At 57.2% G+C, this 16,509-nt stretch overlaps 5 protein-coding genes across 5 annotated transcripts; 1 reads left to right on the top strand and 4 right to left on the bottom strand.

Moving 5' to 3' along the window:
- Nucleotides 1-731: 731 nt before the first annotated feature.
- On the bottom strand, nt 732-1,761 carry B0I36DRAFT_107055 (uncharacterized protein). The gene has a single exon (XM_046147820.1). It carries the CDS (start codon nt 1,471-1,473, stop codon nt 910-912), a length of 564 nt encoding a protein of 187 aa, XP_046014112.1. The 5' UTR covers nt 1,474-1,761; the 3' UTR covers nt 732-909.
- Nucleotides 1,762-5,322: 3,561 nt separating this feature from the next.
- B0I36DRAFT_321114 (uncharacterized protein) lies at nt 5,323-7,030 on the top strand. The gene has a single exon (XM_046153649.1). It carries the CDS (start codon nt 5,578-5,580, stop codon nt 6,784-6,786), a length of 1,209 nt encoding a protein of 402 aa, XP_046014111.1. The 5' UTR covers nt 5,323-5,577; the 3' UTR covers nt 6,787-7,030.
- Nucleotides 7,031-10,109: 3,079 nt separating this feature from the next.
- B0I36DRAFT_107031 (uncharacterized protein) lies at nt 10,110-10,952 on the bottom strand. The gene has a single exon (XM_046147818.1). The coding sequence runs from the start codon at nt 10,793-10,795 to the stop codon at nt 10,340-10,342; it is 456 nt and encodes a 151-aa protein (XP_046014110.1). The 5' UTR covers nt 10,796-10,952; the 3' UTR covers nt 10,110-10,339.
- Nucleotides 10,953-11,548: 596 nt separating this feature from the next.
- B0I36DRAFT_107029 (uncharacterized protein) lies at nt 11,549-12,509 on the bottom strand. Its single transcript, XM_046147817.1, has one exon. The coding sequence runs from the start codon at nt 12,216-12,218 to the stop codon at nt 11,769-11,771; it is 450 nt and encodes a 149-aa protein (XP_046014109.1). The 5' UTR covers nt 12,219-12,509; the 3' UTR covers nt 11,549-11,768.
- A 1,566-nt stretch (nt 12,510-14,075) lies between these two features.
- On the bottom strand, nt 14,076-15,680 carry B0I36DRAFT_361966 (major facilitator superfamily domain-containing protein; the record flags this gene model as incomplete). The annotated part of the gene is made up of 4 exons (XM_046158574.1): nt 14,076-14,245; nt 14,333-14,387; nt 14,471-15,359; nt 15,409-15,680. 4 exons carry the CDS (start codon nt 15,678-15,680, stop codon nt 14,076-14,078), a joined length of 1,386 nt encoding a protein of 461 aa, XP_046014108.1.
- Nucleotides 15,681-16,509: the final 829 nt, after the last annotated feature.

Here is a 16,509-nt window from a genome sequence, read left to right as displayed (position 1 = left end):
TACTGCAGTGCAGAATCACTTGGTGACGGTTCGATACACTGAAAGGGGGCGTTTAAAGCCAGAACAGCGTCAAAGTTGCCGGGTCACTCATGTCAGGCAAGCGTAAAGATCAAAGAGAGGTCGGCCACTGATAGAGTACAGCCAACGTCCCTCGCATTGGGGTGAGCATTGTGGTCAGCAACCATCCTGAAATGGAAGTGAAACCCTGTACTCTTATGACTGCAGCTCAGAAGAGAAGGTACCACTTTAGGCTTGGCCTGGGTGCGCGTGCTGAGATTCGAGGCTGAATGGGACAACCCGCAGGCTTTGCCTGATTAGTGCCGAGACAAGGATCAGTAAGCCAATCAAAACTTGCAAACCGTAGTGGCTTCCGTCGGGTGCATTGAGTCTGCGCGACTTCCTGCCATCCACTCATTGAGACTCGTCCAAACTCACGTCCAAGTAAGTGGACGGTACTTTGCAGTCGGAGCCGTCGGCCAGCCACCGCATGTGGTCGTCCTCGTCGTGACTCAGAGCAAAGGTTGGCCTTCAGGCGAACGGAAGTGAGCTGCATGCGAATCGTGAGGGAGACCAGGCCTTCCCTGTGCTAACCACGTCACGATCAGCGGCTACGAGAATTGCGGTACTCACACTCTTTGCCACGTCGACTCGACACACGCACGCACGCTCGTCCATGCCGGTGGTGTGCTGTTGGAGACGACAACTGGCCTGTTAGATGTGACTGTGTATTGTGCAGTCGCGTGGGTTCTTCACGCGGTCTCCAGTTGCTCCGCCTCTGCGGAGTAATGGTTCGTCAGGTCCAGGTAATTAAGAACCCTGGACGATGGGGGAAAGATGCTTGTCATGGCAGGACTCTGTAGCGTCATGCCGCCAGCCGAGCGCATGGCTGATGCCAAACATTATATAGTTTCACCCCTCGAAGTCTGCAAATGGCACTGATCGGTACCGGCCCCAGTTTTCTTTTTCAAGTTGTGTACCGTTGGCTGAACGGAGACCATACCTAGCCCGGCAAGGCATGGTCTGACTCCCACGAGGACGATGATGTATGCGCTCTGGCGCGTGCACAGCTCTGGTCAAGTCGTGGTTAGAACAGCGAAGCGATGGCATCTGAGACTTTGTGAGCAGAAATGCTACACGAAGCAATATATACCTGGCTTGTGCCCACTGAATATGGTTGGTGAGCTTACGGTTTCGACAGCAACATGAGCAGGATCTCAAGCGGACAGATTTGAACCATGTGTGAAGATTGTCTGGAATGTAGGCGTCCGCTTCGTAATGGACGGCGATCGCCCTCACATCGTGCGGATGCTGCCCACGGAGCCAGTGTCGAGATGGTGTCATAACACCGAATGAGAGGGGTGCAATTATCAAGGCTCGCTGAGCACGCGGGCGGCGCTTCGATTTAGCAGAGGCTAGGCAGAGAACAATCTCTGACTCGCAGCATGCATCCCCGTCCCAAGGGGCTGCTGACATGGAGAACCGTAGACTTTCACCATACCATCCTCGGAACACACCGAGTGTTCCAATGTTCGGGCATTTGCTGGGATGGGAGCTGGTCCATACTTCTAAGGGCAGCCGTGTAGGGTGGGCGCTCACTTGAGGACGCTCAATCGTTTATGAGCACCCAGTCATCTCTCCAACAGCGGATTCCCTTCATGGAGATAGATGTTAGCAGTGTTTCAGCAAAGGGGAATGAACGTGGCCCGGGATGATGTGTTGTGATCGGGGGGTGGGCCCGTACGGGACAGAATAATCTGCGCTGGTACGGGGGCTACAGGGCTTGCGGCTTGAACCATGCACCAGTCCAGCTTGTCGGCTTTTAGCGATGCCGTGAAAGGTTGAGTCAGGAATGTTTCGTAAGGCGGCGTTACTGTGAACCAGAGTCTCTAGGATGTGCTCGAAAAGTGTAGTTTATTCAGCCGTACAAAAGCTCTTTTCACGACCAGTGGCTCTGGGTGTATCTACAGTTGGGTTTTGATATAGGACGGAGTCAATTTGCTCGTCAACTCCACAAGAGAGCGCGCGGGTCAAATACCATGCTGGCAGGGTATGGTTGCACGACCTGCACATCGACAGTCGTCTCAATGCGACGTTTCGACAAGTGGCGCGCTGAACACATCCATTTGCGCGGGCAACGGCAGATTGGGTGTTTCGTCGACAGTTTCAAGTCTTCGAAGCTTCATCCAGCCCACGCGGAACGAGCGGCGCGCCGCTAATTTGGAAGGTGCGGCAATTCGTACCTGTGCTTTGGCTTTGGCCAGCGAGGAATCGGCAGGCCTTGGCCGACTGTCGAGGAAGTCGATGTCGTATTGCGAACAACGCAGCAGGCCCAGAAGCCCCCACCATGGAAAGGGTCATGTGGGTGCTGGAAAGCGGTCCATGTCGCAAGCAGGGAAAGAAAGCCTGTCGGGAGCCCACGCAGGTGGTGATATCACCTGCGTTGCATGCACTAGGCGTGCGGCATTACGCTCGGCGACTCGTTTCAGGGTTCCTCGCCTGCTAGCTCGCTCGGGCTGTGTGTGGGCGAGTGTCGTCGGCAAGGAAGCAGGGGTATCGTCCTCCTGCCTGCCTGCAGCGTGGCGGAGAATGCTCACGGCTGTGGATAGTGCTGATGGTGCTGGTGCTGTGTCCAACAAGGCCAGGCGGCGGCCGACGCAGAGGCTATTATGCCGCCAGGTGAAGCGGTCGAGGCCGCTGCGAGGCCACCTCGTGTGTGACGGGCTGGCTGGACGACGGGAACAGACGGCACCCACTGGTGGTAATGGTGTATTGAGCGTGGAGCTGTTTCATGACGCGGCGATCTTGGGCGAAGTGGGATTGGGCGCATGGCCAGACGCCAGTGAGCAGAAACTGTCTTTGCTGGTTGGGTTTGCGTCAGGCAGCCCAGTGGCGGCCGCCAGCGCGGAGCGGCGGTCTGGCGAAAGTCGGCGCATCTGCTATGCTTGATGTGGCGGCGGATGCATAGATCTGATAATTATTATGCAGCCCGCTTCGGAGAACGAGGAGCTGTGCAACTGACGAGGCCCGGCCAGCCAATCCTATTGCCTCCCACCAGGCCTTGCCTTGCCTTGCAGGAGCCATGGGTAGCCCCAGGGCTCGAGTGCACCTTCCCTCTCCAAGGTTACGCACCAAGGGCGGCCAATTTGCCAGAGCAGGAGGGACGGGAGGCCTGCCTGGAGGAGCGCCCCTCGCCAGCAAGGGGGCCTGCCCTCACCGATGTACTGTACCTGCTCGCCCGGCCCCACACCAGCCAGGTTTACAAAGTGGCCGACACCCAGGGCAACCAGCCAACCTTGCCATGAGTTGGGAGCCTGGAACCACCATCTGGTTCACCCAGCATTCATCAGCCAGCAAACAAGTCAGCCGTCCACGGTCTCGAGTCAGCGGATGCGGCGCATCCGCTCCTCGCTTGCTCCATTGTCTTGGGCGACGCCACCAGCGCCAGTCTCTCCCGTGACTATCCTCGGCCGACATCCTTCCACTGAGCTCCCCCCTCGGCAGGCACACAGGGCAGGCTCAGGGAGCGGAAACCCCGACACATGGCAGGCACCTTTGTAACCCCCCCGGATGCCTGAACATTAGGGCAACTGTGCTTGTTTGTGACTGGGCAAATGATCGATAGTCCGCCACGCAGCTTGCGCGGTCCAGGACCACCTTGAAGGCAGAGCACGGGCGAAACCTTGCGCTTGCGCCTGCTTGCTCACGAAGCTCTGGAGACGTCAATCTGGACGTCAGAACTCGAATGGATGGCTTTGCCAGCGGTGGATTCGAGATTGAAAGCGAGGTTGTCCAAAATGGCAGTGCCGCCTCGGTTTCTCCAGACACACCTGCGATGGATTCATACTCATGTCGGCACTGTCCGTCTCCAGGCTCGTGTTAGCGGAACGCGAATGCCACTGCGTTTTCCTGGGTGAGAGGTCACAAGAAGGGTGGCACTGACGGGTTCGGAGTGCTGCACAACGGCCGGCGGGGCCAGAGACCATGCCAGTGCATTGCGTGGATGCCAGTCAGGCGGGCACTCTGCGTCGTTGGGGTTCCCTGCGCGGTGTTGCCGCTACCGTTGTCGACGCCGAGGACGGGCTCATTGTGTTGCTGGCCGTGTGGCCCACAAGCCGCTGTTGGCCCGCCTAGAAGCAAAAGGGAAACGGACGACGCCGCCCTTCCCTTAGGCTCCTGGCGCTTAGTGGGCCCTGCTCTCAGCACAACATGCCGCATGCTCCACCATCCGCGACACTATTCTGAGCGCTGCCAATCTTGATCAACGCAAAGTCATTCTGCTTGAGTTCGAATACACTCACCCCGGCGGCTCATCTATATGCACCCCGCCCACCAGACGATCATCCCAGCAGGGGGCCTATTCCTTGCCCAAGCAGGTCTTCGAGGTTGCTGAGTGCAAAGCGGATTTGATGGTACGCACAACACCTTCGCCCGAGCCACAAGCTCTGCACAACGACTCGGCCAAACTGCAGGATACGACTCTCGTGCGGCGCTCGAAGGGCAAGTAGTGGTTGGCACATCCTCCAGGCTCCCGTTCATCATGACCTGTGCTATAGTCGCCCGTCTCACAATGGAGATGGTGACTGAGTCCTGCGGCCGAGACGAGAAACACCAGCTGATTTCACGTCAGCGGCCGTCGAAGCTGCCCACAACACAACCAGCCAAAGCCGTCCATGGGTGGTGGATGGATGCATGGATGCATGATGCCGCCACTGCCTCGTTAGCGGTGCCGCTCGTTACTCCCCAGATGTGGGTCAGCAGAGAAACCACACTCGGGGACGCTATCGTGTACCTAGTTCTTCCCGCCGAGAGAGCCAGGCCAGGGTGATCAGTCAACAAGGAAGTCTCCGCCCCTGCCCCCATGTGGCCAGGTAAAACAGAGTCGAGCGACACCCTTCAACGTGCAGGGGCCCCATAGCCTGCAGCCCCAGCCCGTAGCCCTGGAGTCTATCGAGCCCACATCGAGCAATCCCTCCGCCTACCCCAGCCACTGCAGGCCCGGCCGCTCATAGGCTGCATGTTGCGCTCGCGCACACGGAACATGCGGTTCTCGCTCCCCAGGCGCAGCACGCACTGCAGATTTCCTCTGGACGGCTAGGCTGACCCTGGACAGCTCCATATGACGCAGATTCCGTAGCACAACCCACTGCATGCCAGACGACCCGCCCAACACAAGATTAGCCCGCCAGACATGTCCGCAAACACATGCCAAACCCAATCGTGTCTCTGATTGACTTGCTATTGTTTCTCGGCCCCATAGCTCTAATACGGCGCATATGCCACCCTTCCTCGGGACCATGTCGCATGTACCGCCTCCACGCTCGGCGCTGCTTCACCCTTGGGTTTCCACAGGTTGCGCACACCCATGCGTCGCCTCCACCGTGATACTTGTGCGGGTGACACTCACTTAGCCTTTCCCCTTGTTGCGAAAACGCTGGCGGATCTGTGGCTGCGCTAAGGTCACATACCCGCGGGTTCTGGATACATTCATATAATCGGCCCTGCCACTTGCATCTGCTCCCAACCAGCAATTTCTTCCAGCATATCACGAGGACATCGCTACACCACAAGCATACCACGATGATGCAGTCGACTTTTGGCTTGCCCATGGCAGATCGGCCACCCGTTTCATATCCCGCTGTCTCGACACCGGACCAGACACTTCAGTATATTCCCTACATGGAGACTGTCTCTCGACTGCCCCGGGCCTCAAGTGTCCAACGACCTACCGGAGCTATGCGTGTGGTGAAACCAAGCAGCACAAGTAGTAGCCCTCAGGCGAGAGCGGCTCGCAGGAGAACTATGATGGCGGACACCAATATCGCTCGTCGGAGGGGCCAGCCACTTGATCACAACACCATTCATCAGCATTTCCAGCACTCTCCATACGTCTCAGCCAGTGTAGAGGAACCCATAAAACGAACAAGCAGACCACTCAGCTGGCACCCTGGCTCCAGTTCACAAGCACAACAGCAGCAGCAATATACTGCCAAGCTTCAGCAACAACTCGAGCAGCAGCAGCATTTATTACACCAGAATGGGCTATACCAAAACACCTATACACAAAGGCAGACTGGCTCAACATACACTGTGCCTTCGACCTCGGGGTACCTGGAAGAGGACCACTACACGCGCTTCCAGAACATGCCCCCAACACCTATACAATTTTCAGCTCAAAACTCGCCAATATCAGGTTACATACCGTCGGATTTTACCTCCATCAATCCTGCGGAAGGAAACGGGAGCCCTTCACACTACTTTGCTCCCGCGATATGGAGCCAAACGCAGCCCTATACAGATGCCACAGGCTATGAAGCCAGCCCCGAGGCGCTGGAGTCCTTTCCTCCTTTGCCTGTCACCTCGACTTCGACGTGGGATCAGCCCTCGCAGCCAGAGAGGTTTTATGGTGGAATTACACCTCCCACCCCCCAGGACACCCAGTCTTCTCAGCATCACGAGGCCGTTGCTGTCACGCCAGAAGAGTCAATACCATATGAGCCCCTCCAGGCTTCCGAAGACGAGGGAGAGATACTTGTCGGCATGGGACTGTACGAAGACCCGGAAAAGACGGAAGATGACCCATGGCTGGACAACTACCGGATAACAACATCTGAGCTCCTTGGCACAACATACCGTCGAGTAGGCCAAGGCTTGAAGCTAGAGGAGTCGTGGGAGCCCCCTGCTTCTGACGATGAGAACGATGGCGATGACAGCAGCAGCGACAGAGACGCAGACGGAGAGGAGCAGGACACTGCCGCCAGCCCCGAGGAGACACAGACTTGGATTTAGATGACGGGTTCAGGCTGGTCTCCATGAGAAGAACCTTCGCTGTGCCTGGCTTGGGCATCCAATGTACAAGACATGATATGAAAAGACGTTTACATGATACCCCCCAAAAGCGAGGACGCAGGAACGTCACCATTGCATATATTGATAGCGCTGTTTCCTGCAAGACCTCACCGAGGGCAAAGAGCAAAATAGATCCCCGAATACGAATCATAATATCTCAATCTGACTGGTTACAAGAACACGTTTTGCACTTCCGGGGTTCGCGGCGGTGATATGCATTGGAATATGCTGTTTGCAAGTGCACAGAGCCCTGGTGGGTGAGCATCTAACAGACGCTGGGTGCTACTTGACTCAGTGGTCAAGCAGCTGCAATGCATGCAAAATGAACGAAACTGCACCGCCAAAGCTGCACGAGTCTGTTGGCACACCTCATGCATCCAAGAATTACGGCTGTGCCTCGCCGAGACCCAATGCACGCGCATGTTCTGAGTTACTATGGTAAGGCCAAAGTCGGGGGTTGCTCGGCCCTGGCAGCGCTAAGCAAATGGCAAGGTCCGATGCCGTTAGTTTGGGAAAGGGCTGCCTGCCGTCAGACTAGTAATAAGTCTCGACTTTGGCGCCCATCGGAGTTGACGAGATGGAGCCAGGAACTTGCGCCGATCACGAGGGAGCGTGACGGCACAGCCCAGATTCCCAAAAGTTCGCCCGATGCCCTTTGTGTACCTTGCTCATCCATTCTCGTCATGATCACCGCCCCCCTAATCATGGGACGCGGTTGATGGTAGTGTCATTGGTGTCGTCGTCGTCGTCCGACTCCGCAGAGCACCCGGCTGCGTCTGCCCAGCCAGAGAGAGACATGTAAGTCGCCCCTTTCTGCCCCCACCCTCTTGCAGACAGCTCAAAAGAGTGAGCGTGAGACACACCCACGCCCCATCCCTCCCCTCCCGACACCCCCCACTTCTAGCCCTTCCACGTTCTGTTCCTTTCACGTCTTCTTGCAGGGGACAAGGGTGTGAGCTGCATATAAGGGAGGGGGGTCTTTCAAACGATAGGGTCTGCATGACCGTGCATTTGGCTTCTCCTTCTTCCTTGAGGCTCAAAGACTCCTCCGCTTTGTGAGTGGCTGTCCCCAGCCAACCATGAAGCCGGTTCTTGCTGCCGAGCCCAGAAAAGTTCTGAGAAAGCTTTGGTGAATGCCACCCCGTGAAGCCCCGCCTTTGTCTGCTGGGGTGGCCCTGTCTCGGTTTTTCGTGGTGGAGCGAGCAACTTTGCCGTCTTCGATTTTCATCATCAGTCGTTAGTTTTCTCGTCGCGCTCTGCCTAGTTTGTCTACTTCAGCGTGAGTGAAACGTTTGGTGTGATGGCCGGGGTTCTGTCTGCTGGGTGATACAGCGTGCTTGAATGTCCCTTGTTCAAGATTGCGAGGCGCTCCATGAAATTTTCCATCTCGGGGCTTGGACGGCAAACATGTGTCGGGCACGCGGCGGTCTCCGCCTCGATCGTGAGGCGTGCAGAGTGCAAGGCGTGACTTTTTTGTCTGTCTCTGCCGCTGCTGCTGCTGCCGCTGGGCCGCGTCCGCGCCGCCCGGCCACCGCTCTTGGTCGATGTGGGGGAGGCAAATGAGCCGATGAACCCCCTTGGCGGCTGGGCTTGTGGCTTCCGGTTGTGCGTGTGTATGCGTGGGCTGCGGGCCCGAGAGCTGTCTCCTGTGTTCGTGCCTTTTGTCGGCGGCCATTTTGCCCCCGTCAGCCAAGGAGAGAGCTGTCTCGAAGCTTAGTGCAGCGGCGCCACCCTCACCATCCTGCTCACGCAGGCTTGCTCACTAACGTGCCTGAGGAACGTACCAAGCTGGCAGGTGTGGATGCGTCCCGAGGTCGTGTTGGAGGTGGTGCCAAGTACCTTGCTCGACCCGGCCTAGGACTTGACTTGATGTTCTTGGTGCCATGGCTTTTGCTTCCCAGCAGTCCCGGTTGAGGATCCCGGCCTGGCTGGCTGAGGCAGGCGGCAGATCGCACACCACCTTTTACCCAGGGAGCGGGTGGGCTGCTAGAGTCACGCCTGCCCTCAGCCGACCCCACGCTACGCCTCGCTCTTTACCTGCAACCTCAACCTCCAGCTCCCGCTCACCAGAGTAACCGCACTCCCAGATCACCGTTGCCCACCCCCTCCGGTCTGCAAAGCATGCAGCCCGCCCGCACCCGGCAGCATGTTCGGCCTATATTGACACAGACCTGTCGCTTCGCTTTGTTTCGTCACTCACCAAGGCAACGTGGATGATCAGCCACCGACTGCGGATACTCGCACTGCTGCGCTGCGCTGTTTGCCCAGTGTCTGATATAGGAATGCAACTCACCGCGTCCTTGCCTCGGTCTGCTCTCTTTCCAGATAAGCGTCGTCAAGCCGTCAAAGACGAGGCAGGAAGCTGCAACATTCTTGCTCGTGCTCCCGAGAGCATGCGCAGCTCTCGAGGCCTTGCCTTTGAGCCGGCCCATACACGACGCAGGGAGGCTGTCGGGGGGGCAGACGGGCCAAGGCGCCAGTACTGCCAGGCATGTCGTTGCAAGGTACATGCATGGCAACCAGACTCCTGCAGCCAACAAGGCCTGCCTACCATGTATCTCCCCCGTACAAATTTGTGGTCCGGGGTGGCTTGCAAGCCAGCCCACCCGTCCTGGGCACTCTGACGACCACCACCACCACCACCGCGACAGCAACGGCGCCAGTCACACATCATCCACTTTGGCATCTCATCGGTCAATGCGAATGACATCGCCCAAGCCGACCACGGCTGGCATGGGTTGTCCTCCTCGTTTTCCATCCAAAACCCCGCGGCTGTCCCTTTCCATCCACACCCCCTTCTGTTCATTGAACCTGAGCAGGGTGTCTCTAGGCACATCGGCTGGCTCGCCGCCTCTCTTCTCGCCTCGCAGCCCCCCTTGCCGTCCTTGAACGCCGACCGAGGGCAATGAATCCAGGCCGCATTCCGCCAGACAAGCAGCCTTGGCTCCATGCAACTTGAGGTTTTGCTCGTAGGACGTATCCCAACCACTTCATTGCTGACACCCCCAGACAAATTAGCTTTTTTCCCCTGCTCCAGGCCTGCTGCCGAGGGTGCAGAAGTGTCTGTCCAAGTTACGTGTATTCTGTATGCGCGCGGGGCGCGACGTTGCCGGGAGGTCATAAATTGGGCAGCCAATTAGGGTAGCCCCTGCGGTGTCCACAGCTCCAGCATGGCGCCCACGGCTCTCTTTTTTTTTTTTCTCCTTCCTCCTCTTTCACCCCAGCCTGTGCGAGCGTCCATGGCGTCCCACTTTCTGGAGGGACTGGATGTGGACACATGAGAGGCCGGCCGATGAGAAGCAAGGTCCTTGACAATCGGGCTAACAAAGTCCAGTCTGTGATTGCTCAGCATGGTTGTTGGGTTTCTAGCAGCTCATTCACCACAAACAGCCACGCACATGCGCCGCAGAAGACAAGCTTGCGATCCTTTGCAGCTCGAACCACGAAGCGCCGCCGTCCCCAGAGGATGCCCTGGCTTGTTGCCTTTTCCTGCTTAGGTTGGGCTCGTTGGCTGGTGCCAATAGTCGACGGGCGAGCGAAACTGTCTCAAGGACGATCCTTTTGGGACGACGGCAGGGGTTTTGGGATCCAGACACCTGAACGAACCAACGGCCGGGCGCGCCTGTTCGCGCCCTGAAGATATCCTCGTCTCACTCAGTCCACTCTGGCTTTTGGCTCCTCCGTCCGGAAGCCCCACAGCGGCGTACAAGGCTTTGATGTCCAGGCTCACCCATGTCGTCAGGCCCTTCCTTTCTCCTATTGCCTCCACTTTCGTCGCTGCGGAATATGTTCCATCATGACGGAGTATGTACAGCTGCGAGGCCATGTGCTCGCCACGACGTAGCGCAAAGCAGGAGTAAGCGCCCCTCCATCCTCCCGCCGCCGTCTTGTCAGCGAGAACTCGACATGTACGTATCCCTTCATCTTCTCCACATTCGATCCCTGGCATCCGGGTGTCGAAACGGATGTCACTATGCAGACCTAAACCACAGAAACCCGGTCCGAAATCCCCTCAGCCTGCAGCAAGCCTCCGAGACAAAAGCAATAAGTCATACAGCACGCACACAGGGCTCCAAAGGTCCCTGGACCAGGCCAGGCTGCCAAGGTCTGGTCCGCCTACCTTGGCCGCTAACAACCATCGAGAACATAGTACGCCTATGCTCACACATCACCTCCTGAATCGTGGACCACGGCGATTTTAGTCACCAATTCCCAACCACAGGCAGCCCCCGTCTTCCAAAGGGGCAGCGCTAAGGATGCCGCATGGGGACTGGCACGCGCGCGGCGTTTTGGTGCACTCTGCTCGCGTTTGCCGACTTAGCTTTCGCGCTCTGCCTACGTGTCAACCCAGATTTTAGTTCCGTTGGGCGTACCACGGGTAGCGGTGTCGGGACGGACTTGGCGCTGGTCCAGACCTGCGAAAGGCGCCTCGCTCACGTTATCCACGACACACAGGAGGACAGTGGTGCTGACCCCCTTTAATGCTAACCAACGAGCATAATCTCGGCTGCTCACGGGTCGCCAGGCGCACGCTGACAAGACAAGACATGGTGCCACATCCGATCAGATCATGACGCTTGAAAGCTTTGCGCATGCCACCAACTTCGAAGAGGGACCTGGACTGAACACGACACAAAGCGCACGCCTCTGCCGCAAAGGAGCACTTCGGTTTGTGGTGTGATTAGAGCGTGGCGTGCTGCCAACCTAGGCGCGCTTGGCCCATATACCTGTCCAGTCCTTGGTTTTAGACGACTCTCTCAGCTCACTGGGACAGGTCTCCCATCCTGTTTTCGCGTGGTTTGGCCAAGAGCATGATTCGGGGTTCGGACTTTGGCGCTGGATTGGAATCACCCCGGCCCCTTGACTCCCCATCAAATTTGATTTGTCGCCTGACGTGATCTACGCGGCGCTGGTTGCAGATATCACAGCACGGTATCTGGCGGCCGCGGCGCTTCTTGCAGATTTCCCGTACTCTGATGTGTCCCGGATATTGGACGCGAGGCCGTGCCTTCATGTGATGATGATCGCTTGCTGAGTCCCAGACTGGTCAGTTTCGGAACACGGCCATGCTGTCTGAGCCGCGGAACTCCACGGAATCGCCCTAATGAGGCTGTGCCTGGACGGACGTGAAGTCGTGACACATGCTCCTGGACCGTGCAAGAAGCGGAAGGGAAGCCACTCGTGCCTAGTAACCCAGCACTCGTTAATGGAGACACGTCGGGGACGGCAGGAATATTCAAGAATGAGAATGCTCCCACGGCTTCAATACGGACGTAGATCATCGATGCGTCCGAGCCTGGAGGATATATGTCGACTTGGCCGTGTTGTTCCGCACCTTGGCTTCCGCCTTTATATCGGCATTTCAAAAACATGAAAACCAAATTTGATATGTCAGCCCGAAGAGGTCGCTTTTGAGTACAGCCTCGAAGGAATTATTGGATGTCAAAGTCAAGACATATTTCGGAATACCCGTGTGAATAACAGATTTGGCGTCATGCAACCAAGGTCTGTCCTCCTCCCAAGGCGCGTGGGTATTCCTACTTGTACACACGGGGAGCCGAGTGACTATTGATCTGCTGTTTTGTTGGGGCCGTCACGTCCGACGATCTAGACAGAAGGTAAACTGGTATTCAGCCGAGCTGCAGGCAAACCGCATCAATCACAATGATGACGACGACGACTCCTCTGTTGTGGACAGTTCAATTCGACGTTTACTGCCTGCCATGCTCGAGCCACGCAAGCAACGTTATACATGAGTGGTGAAACGGGAGTCCTTCTTCGCTTGCTTGCAACAAGACTCGAGTGCCGGGCCTAAGACTCCCCGTGTTTGTGGTTTTCAATCAAGATACCAGAGTGTCATTTTATCTGGGTGGGATGCCGCTTAGGATATGGCTTAAAAGAGCAACACGTCGGAGGATCCCCTGCCGACAAGAGCTCTATGCCATCCTTGTGGTATCCCGTCACAGGATATACCGATTGCCGTTTCGCGTCTGCTGGAGGATGCCGGGTGGATTCTTCACGTCTCGTCTGTGATTCGCACGACTTCCAGACAATCAAGTTCGACATCTGAAGAGCGAGCCTTATATGACCCATCCAGACACACGAAAATCACGACAGACCATGTCACAAGCATTGCGAGCAGGGCAACGAAAGGGGGAAAGAAAAGGGGGGCCATAAAAAAAAGAAATGTCTCCATGAGCCACTGAGTCCCCCCAACCTCCGTGACGGAAGCCAGACGGGGACCAAAAATGAATCTACCAGATGACCCTTGGCCAAGCTTCTCCGTCGAGGGAGAAGAATGGGTTGTTTTGCTCTTGCTTCACTGTCCACACTTGCTCGCTGTGACGTATATAGATATTCGAGGCGAGAAGCTCTAGCATTTTTAGAAGCGACGTGTGTGTGTTTTGGGGGGAAGTACGTATGATGGCAGAGGGAACAGGGAGAATGAGGAATGGGGTTGGTAACAAAATGAGGTTCGGAGGAAGAAGCGTGAATCACTTTGCAGAGTAACCAAGGGTGTAATGCCGATTGAATCGGAAACGAAACACCTCAAGTCGTAGGCAGGGAACCGGCTGGTCAGCGGGAGGGAGGTGATGACACCTGCGCCATGTGCTTGCAGACCACTGAGCAAAAGACCTACCTCTGCGCGACGGCGCATCGCGCTCAAGTTTTTTCTATGTCTCTCGTGCGCGGAAGCAGATACCTGCAAGCGCGCGTGCACTGCCGCGTGGACAATGCTGCCACGCCTGCGATCCGCCCAGGTAGCATTGAGTATGCGGGCGCCATGTTGCGGCCTTGGAGGGAACAGAATGTGTGTGTGTGTGTGTGTGTGTGCCTTGTCATTGGATCGACATGGTTTGTTGTTGTTCGTCCTCAGGTGTGAGGATGTGGTGAGGAAGAAGACAAAGATTACGCGCCTGCCCGTGGACGATATATATGAGGTGCAGAGATTTGGATGCGGGTAATGGGCCAACTCCACTTATACTTGCAGGTGTGCACAGCTGTCCGCCCAGCCCGGCCCACGACGGAACGATCCGAACCCACCACTGCCAGCATGTCACGGGCAGCGGTTTTTATCCTAATAAATACAAGCTCACTTGCCTGCACGCATTTTCCAAATTGTCGGGCGTGGCAGATGCCACTCGAAATCTCCGCCTGAGGTTGTGACGAGATGGTTGTGCTAGATCCTAGCTGTCGCCCGACGACGCTCCCCGAACCATCTACTACCATCACTCTTTGCGGCCCGCAACCCTAGGGACAAACCACCAACAGACTCCCGACAGCACTACCAGCGCCAATACAATCGGCTGGAGGACCGCTACGCCCACGCGTGTTGCGATGATGCCGGTGATGGACGGAAAGATGGCTGCACCGGCTTGTGCGATGACAAAGATGAAGCCTGTGATTGTACCGTATGGTGTCAGCAAAAGTGGACTTTCCAGCATGCCGAGATTCGGCTGTCAGCAGGGCGTCATCAAGTACTTACCAAGAGCGGCTGGCTGTGACTTCTTGGAAAAGAGCTTCGAAGCAAGCGACATGCCCTAAGCCAGAGTCATGTTAGTTGCGATGTTCTTGGGACAATACTGTGGCAGATCCCAAGCCACAGGTGGGAAGGGCGGCTTACAGTGGGAAAGAACGGTCCAAAGAAGAAGCCTATCAAACTGAGGGCTACAGCACTGCCGATGATGTTGGGTTGCAACCAGAAGACAAGCTGCAGCCCGACACAGAGAATGCTATATATGAGTATCATCCTCCGCTCGCCCCAGCGAAACGTCGGTTCTGACAGCAGGATCCGGCCAGCAAAGGTGCCGGCGTAGAAGCCGGTTGGGATGTAACCCATGTTGGCAAGATCGCCACCACGCACAGTCGTGAGAAACTCGACGACCCAGCCACTGGCGGTAAAGGCGGCGCCGAGGTAGAAGAAGTAGAACATGCTGATGGTCCACAGGCATCTGCTCTTCATGATTGAGCCGAGCTCTTGGAATGCGGCCCTGTTGCGATGCGGACGTAGTCCCGGCTCGGGAGCACCATCGAATTGCTGTTCGGGGCTACCCTCGTTGTTGCTCGGTCCATTGAGCCGAGTCCACAGGGTGTCGTGGAAGGCAACAAACACGCCTACAACATTGACGAAGCTAAAGCCAATCATGACGAGATAGACTCTTCTCCAGCCGGGAATGGCCATCGAGTTCGGCGCATTGGCAATTGCTGTGGCGATCAGAGGTCCGACGAGACAGCCGCCGGCGTAGCAAGCATGGATGAAGCTGAGCCAGCGATGGGGCACATTCTTGAGCCCGCTGACAAAGGTATTGGAGTGCGAGTCCTGATAAGCCATGCCGAGCGTCTGGAGGAAAAAACTGACGCAGAAGAGGGCAAGTGAGCCGTCAGGGCGCAAGCATTGCGCGGCAAGCTGGAGAGCAGCACCGATGGCAAGCAGCTGGCCGAGAGTCAGGTGAGCGGTGAGGACTGGGTTCGTGATGCCAGCGAGGAGCCATCCGGCAAAAGTCGTGGCATAACTGAGAGGGTCAGAGCTGGAACAGGTTTCGATTCGAGAAGGCGACTTACATGATGGCGACCTCTCCAGTACCGATGCGGAAGCTGGCGATGATGTATGGGATTAAAGGGCCGAGAGTGCCATCGTTGGCACCGGCACAGAAGAAGCTGAAGCCAGCGACCAAGAGCTTGGCCACGGGTGTTGCGACCTGCTCGACGGACACGGCGTCTGGTGCGGGCGAGGACGGCTGGGCTGGGGCCTCACTGTCCTTGGCAGGCTGCAAGTACGCGAGCGGGATAGACTGGACCTCGCCTTGGATGGTCTGGGTAGTGGTTGTAGACATGGTCGACGGCAGTCCTGAGACCAAGCCGTGGTAGCGGTGCCTGTAGTTGCATCATCTGAGGTCACTGGAGAGACTGGCGAGGGCCGCCGTTGATGTAGCGATGCCCCGGCATCCAAGCTGGCAGAAGTTCGGCTATAAGACGACCAGGTCGAGCTGGAGTTGCAGATCCCGGGCCGGTGTTCCTGGAGCTAGGTTCCGCCTGCTGCCTTCCAGGACCGAAGCGCATGACGTGCAGACAAGAGGGTGCATGGCTTGTGCCAGCGCCAGCTGGTGATCCTGTGTCATTCTGCCGGGCGCGGAACGTGAAGGGCGTGATGCGATGCCGTCCGTGCTCCCAGACCGGGTGTACTGTAATTACCGTGCCATGCCATGCCACGAGTCGAGTGTTTGGCTGCGCTGCCAGTGTGGAGCAGGCAGCCAGACAGCAGCGCGGGGAGGTGTGGAGGTCGAGGTGGGACACGCTACATCATCCAGGGCCACCGAGGACAGCTTCGATCGTCTGCTCCAGCGCATCCCGTTTTCCAGGTCACTGCTGCTCATCTCAAGATCCCATCCATTGACCAGTCGCTGCCGGCCTTTGCCGTCGACCCGATCGAGCTTCCCAGGGCCAGAATCAACGGCCGCACCTCGTCCACATCCACATCCTCGGCCCGCCAGCCCCGGCCAGCTTCGAAACCCACAATCAGCATTGCACCCGCTCGCCTGCCGCATTTCGGCTTGACCACCCTCCCCATCGCATCGCTCGACCGGCTGCTTCCGCCTTGCTGACCTCGATCTCTCCTGTGCGGCCTCCCTCCCTGCCGCGGGATGGTCGCGTGAGTCTGCAAGC

This window comes from Microdochium trichocladiopsis (genome assembly GCF_020744255.1).
Source record: "Microdochium trichocladiopsis strain MPI-CAGE-CH-0230 chromosome Unknown B0I36scaffold_4, whole genome shotgun sequence".
Classification (NCBI taxonomy): domain Eukaryota; kingdom Fungi; phylum Ascomycota; class Sordariomycetes; order Xylariales; family Microdochiaceae; genus Microdochium; species Microdochium trichocladiopsis.
This window is presented reverse-complemented; position numbering and strand designations above follow the sequence as displayed.

What these genes read in the sequence shown, in the direction of transcription:
- B0I36DRAFT_107055 (XM_046147820.1), bottom strand. Translation starts at nt 1,473, where the DNA reads ATGTCAGCAGCCCCTTGGGACGGGGATGCATGCTGCGAGTCAGAGATT.
- B0I36DRAFT_107029 (XM_046147817.1), bottom strand. Translation starts at nt 12,218, where the DNA reads ATGTTTTTGAAATGCCGATATAAAGGCGGAAGCCAAGGTGCGGAACAA.
- B0I36DRAFT_107031 (XM_046147818.1), bottom strand. Translation starts at nt 10,795, where the DNA reads ATGCCAGGGATCGAATGTGGAGAAGATGAAGGGATACGTACATGTCGA.
- B0I36DRAFT_321114 (XM_046153649.1), top strand. Translation starts at nt 5,578, where the DNA reads ATGATGCAGTCGACTTTTGGCTTGCCCATGGCAGATCGGCCACCCGTT.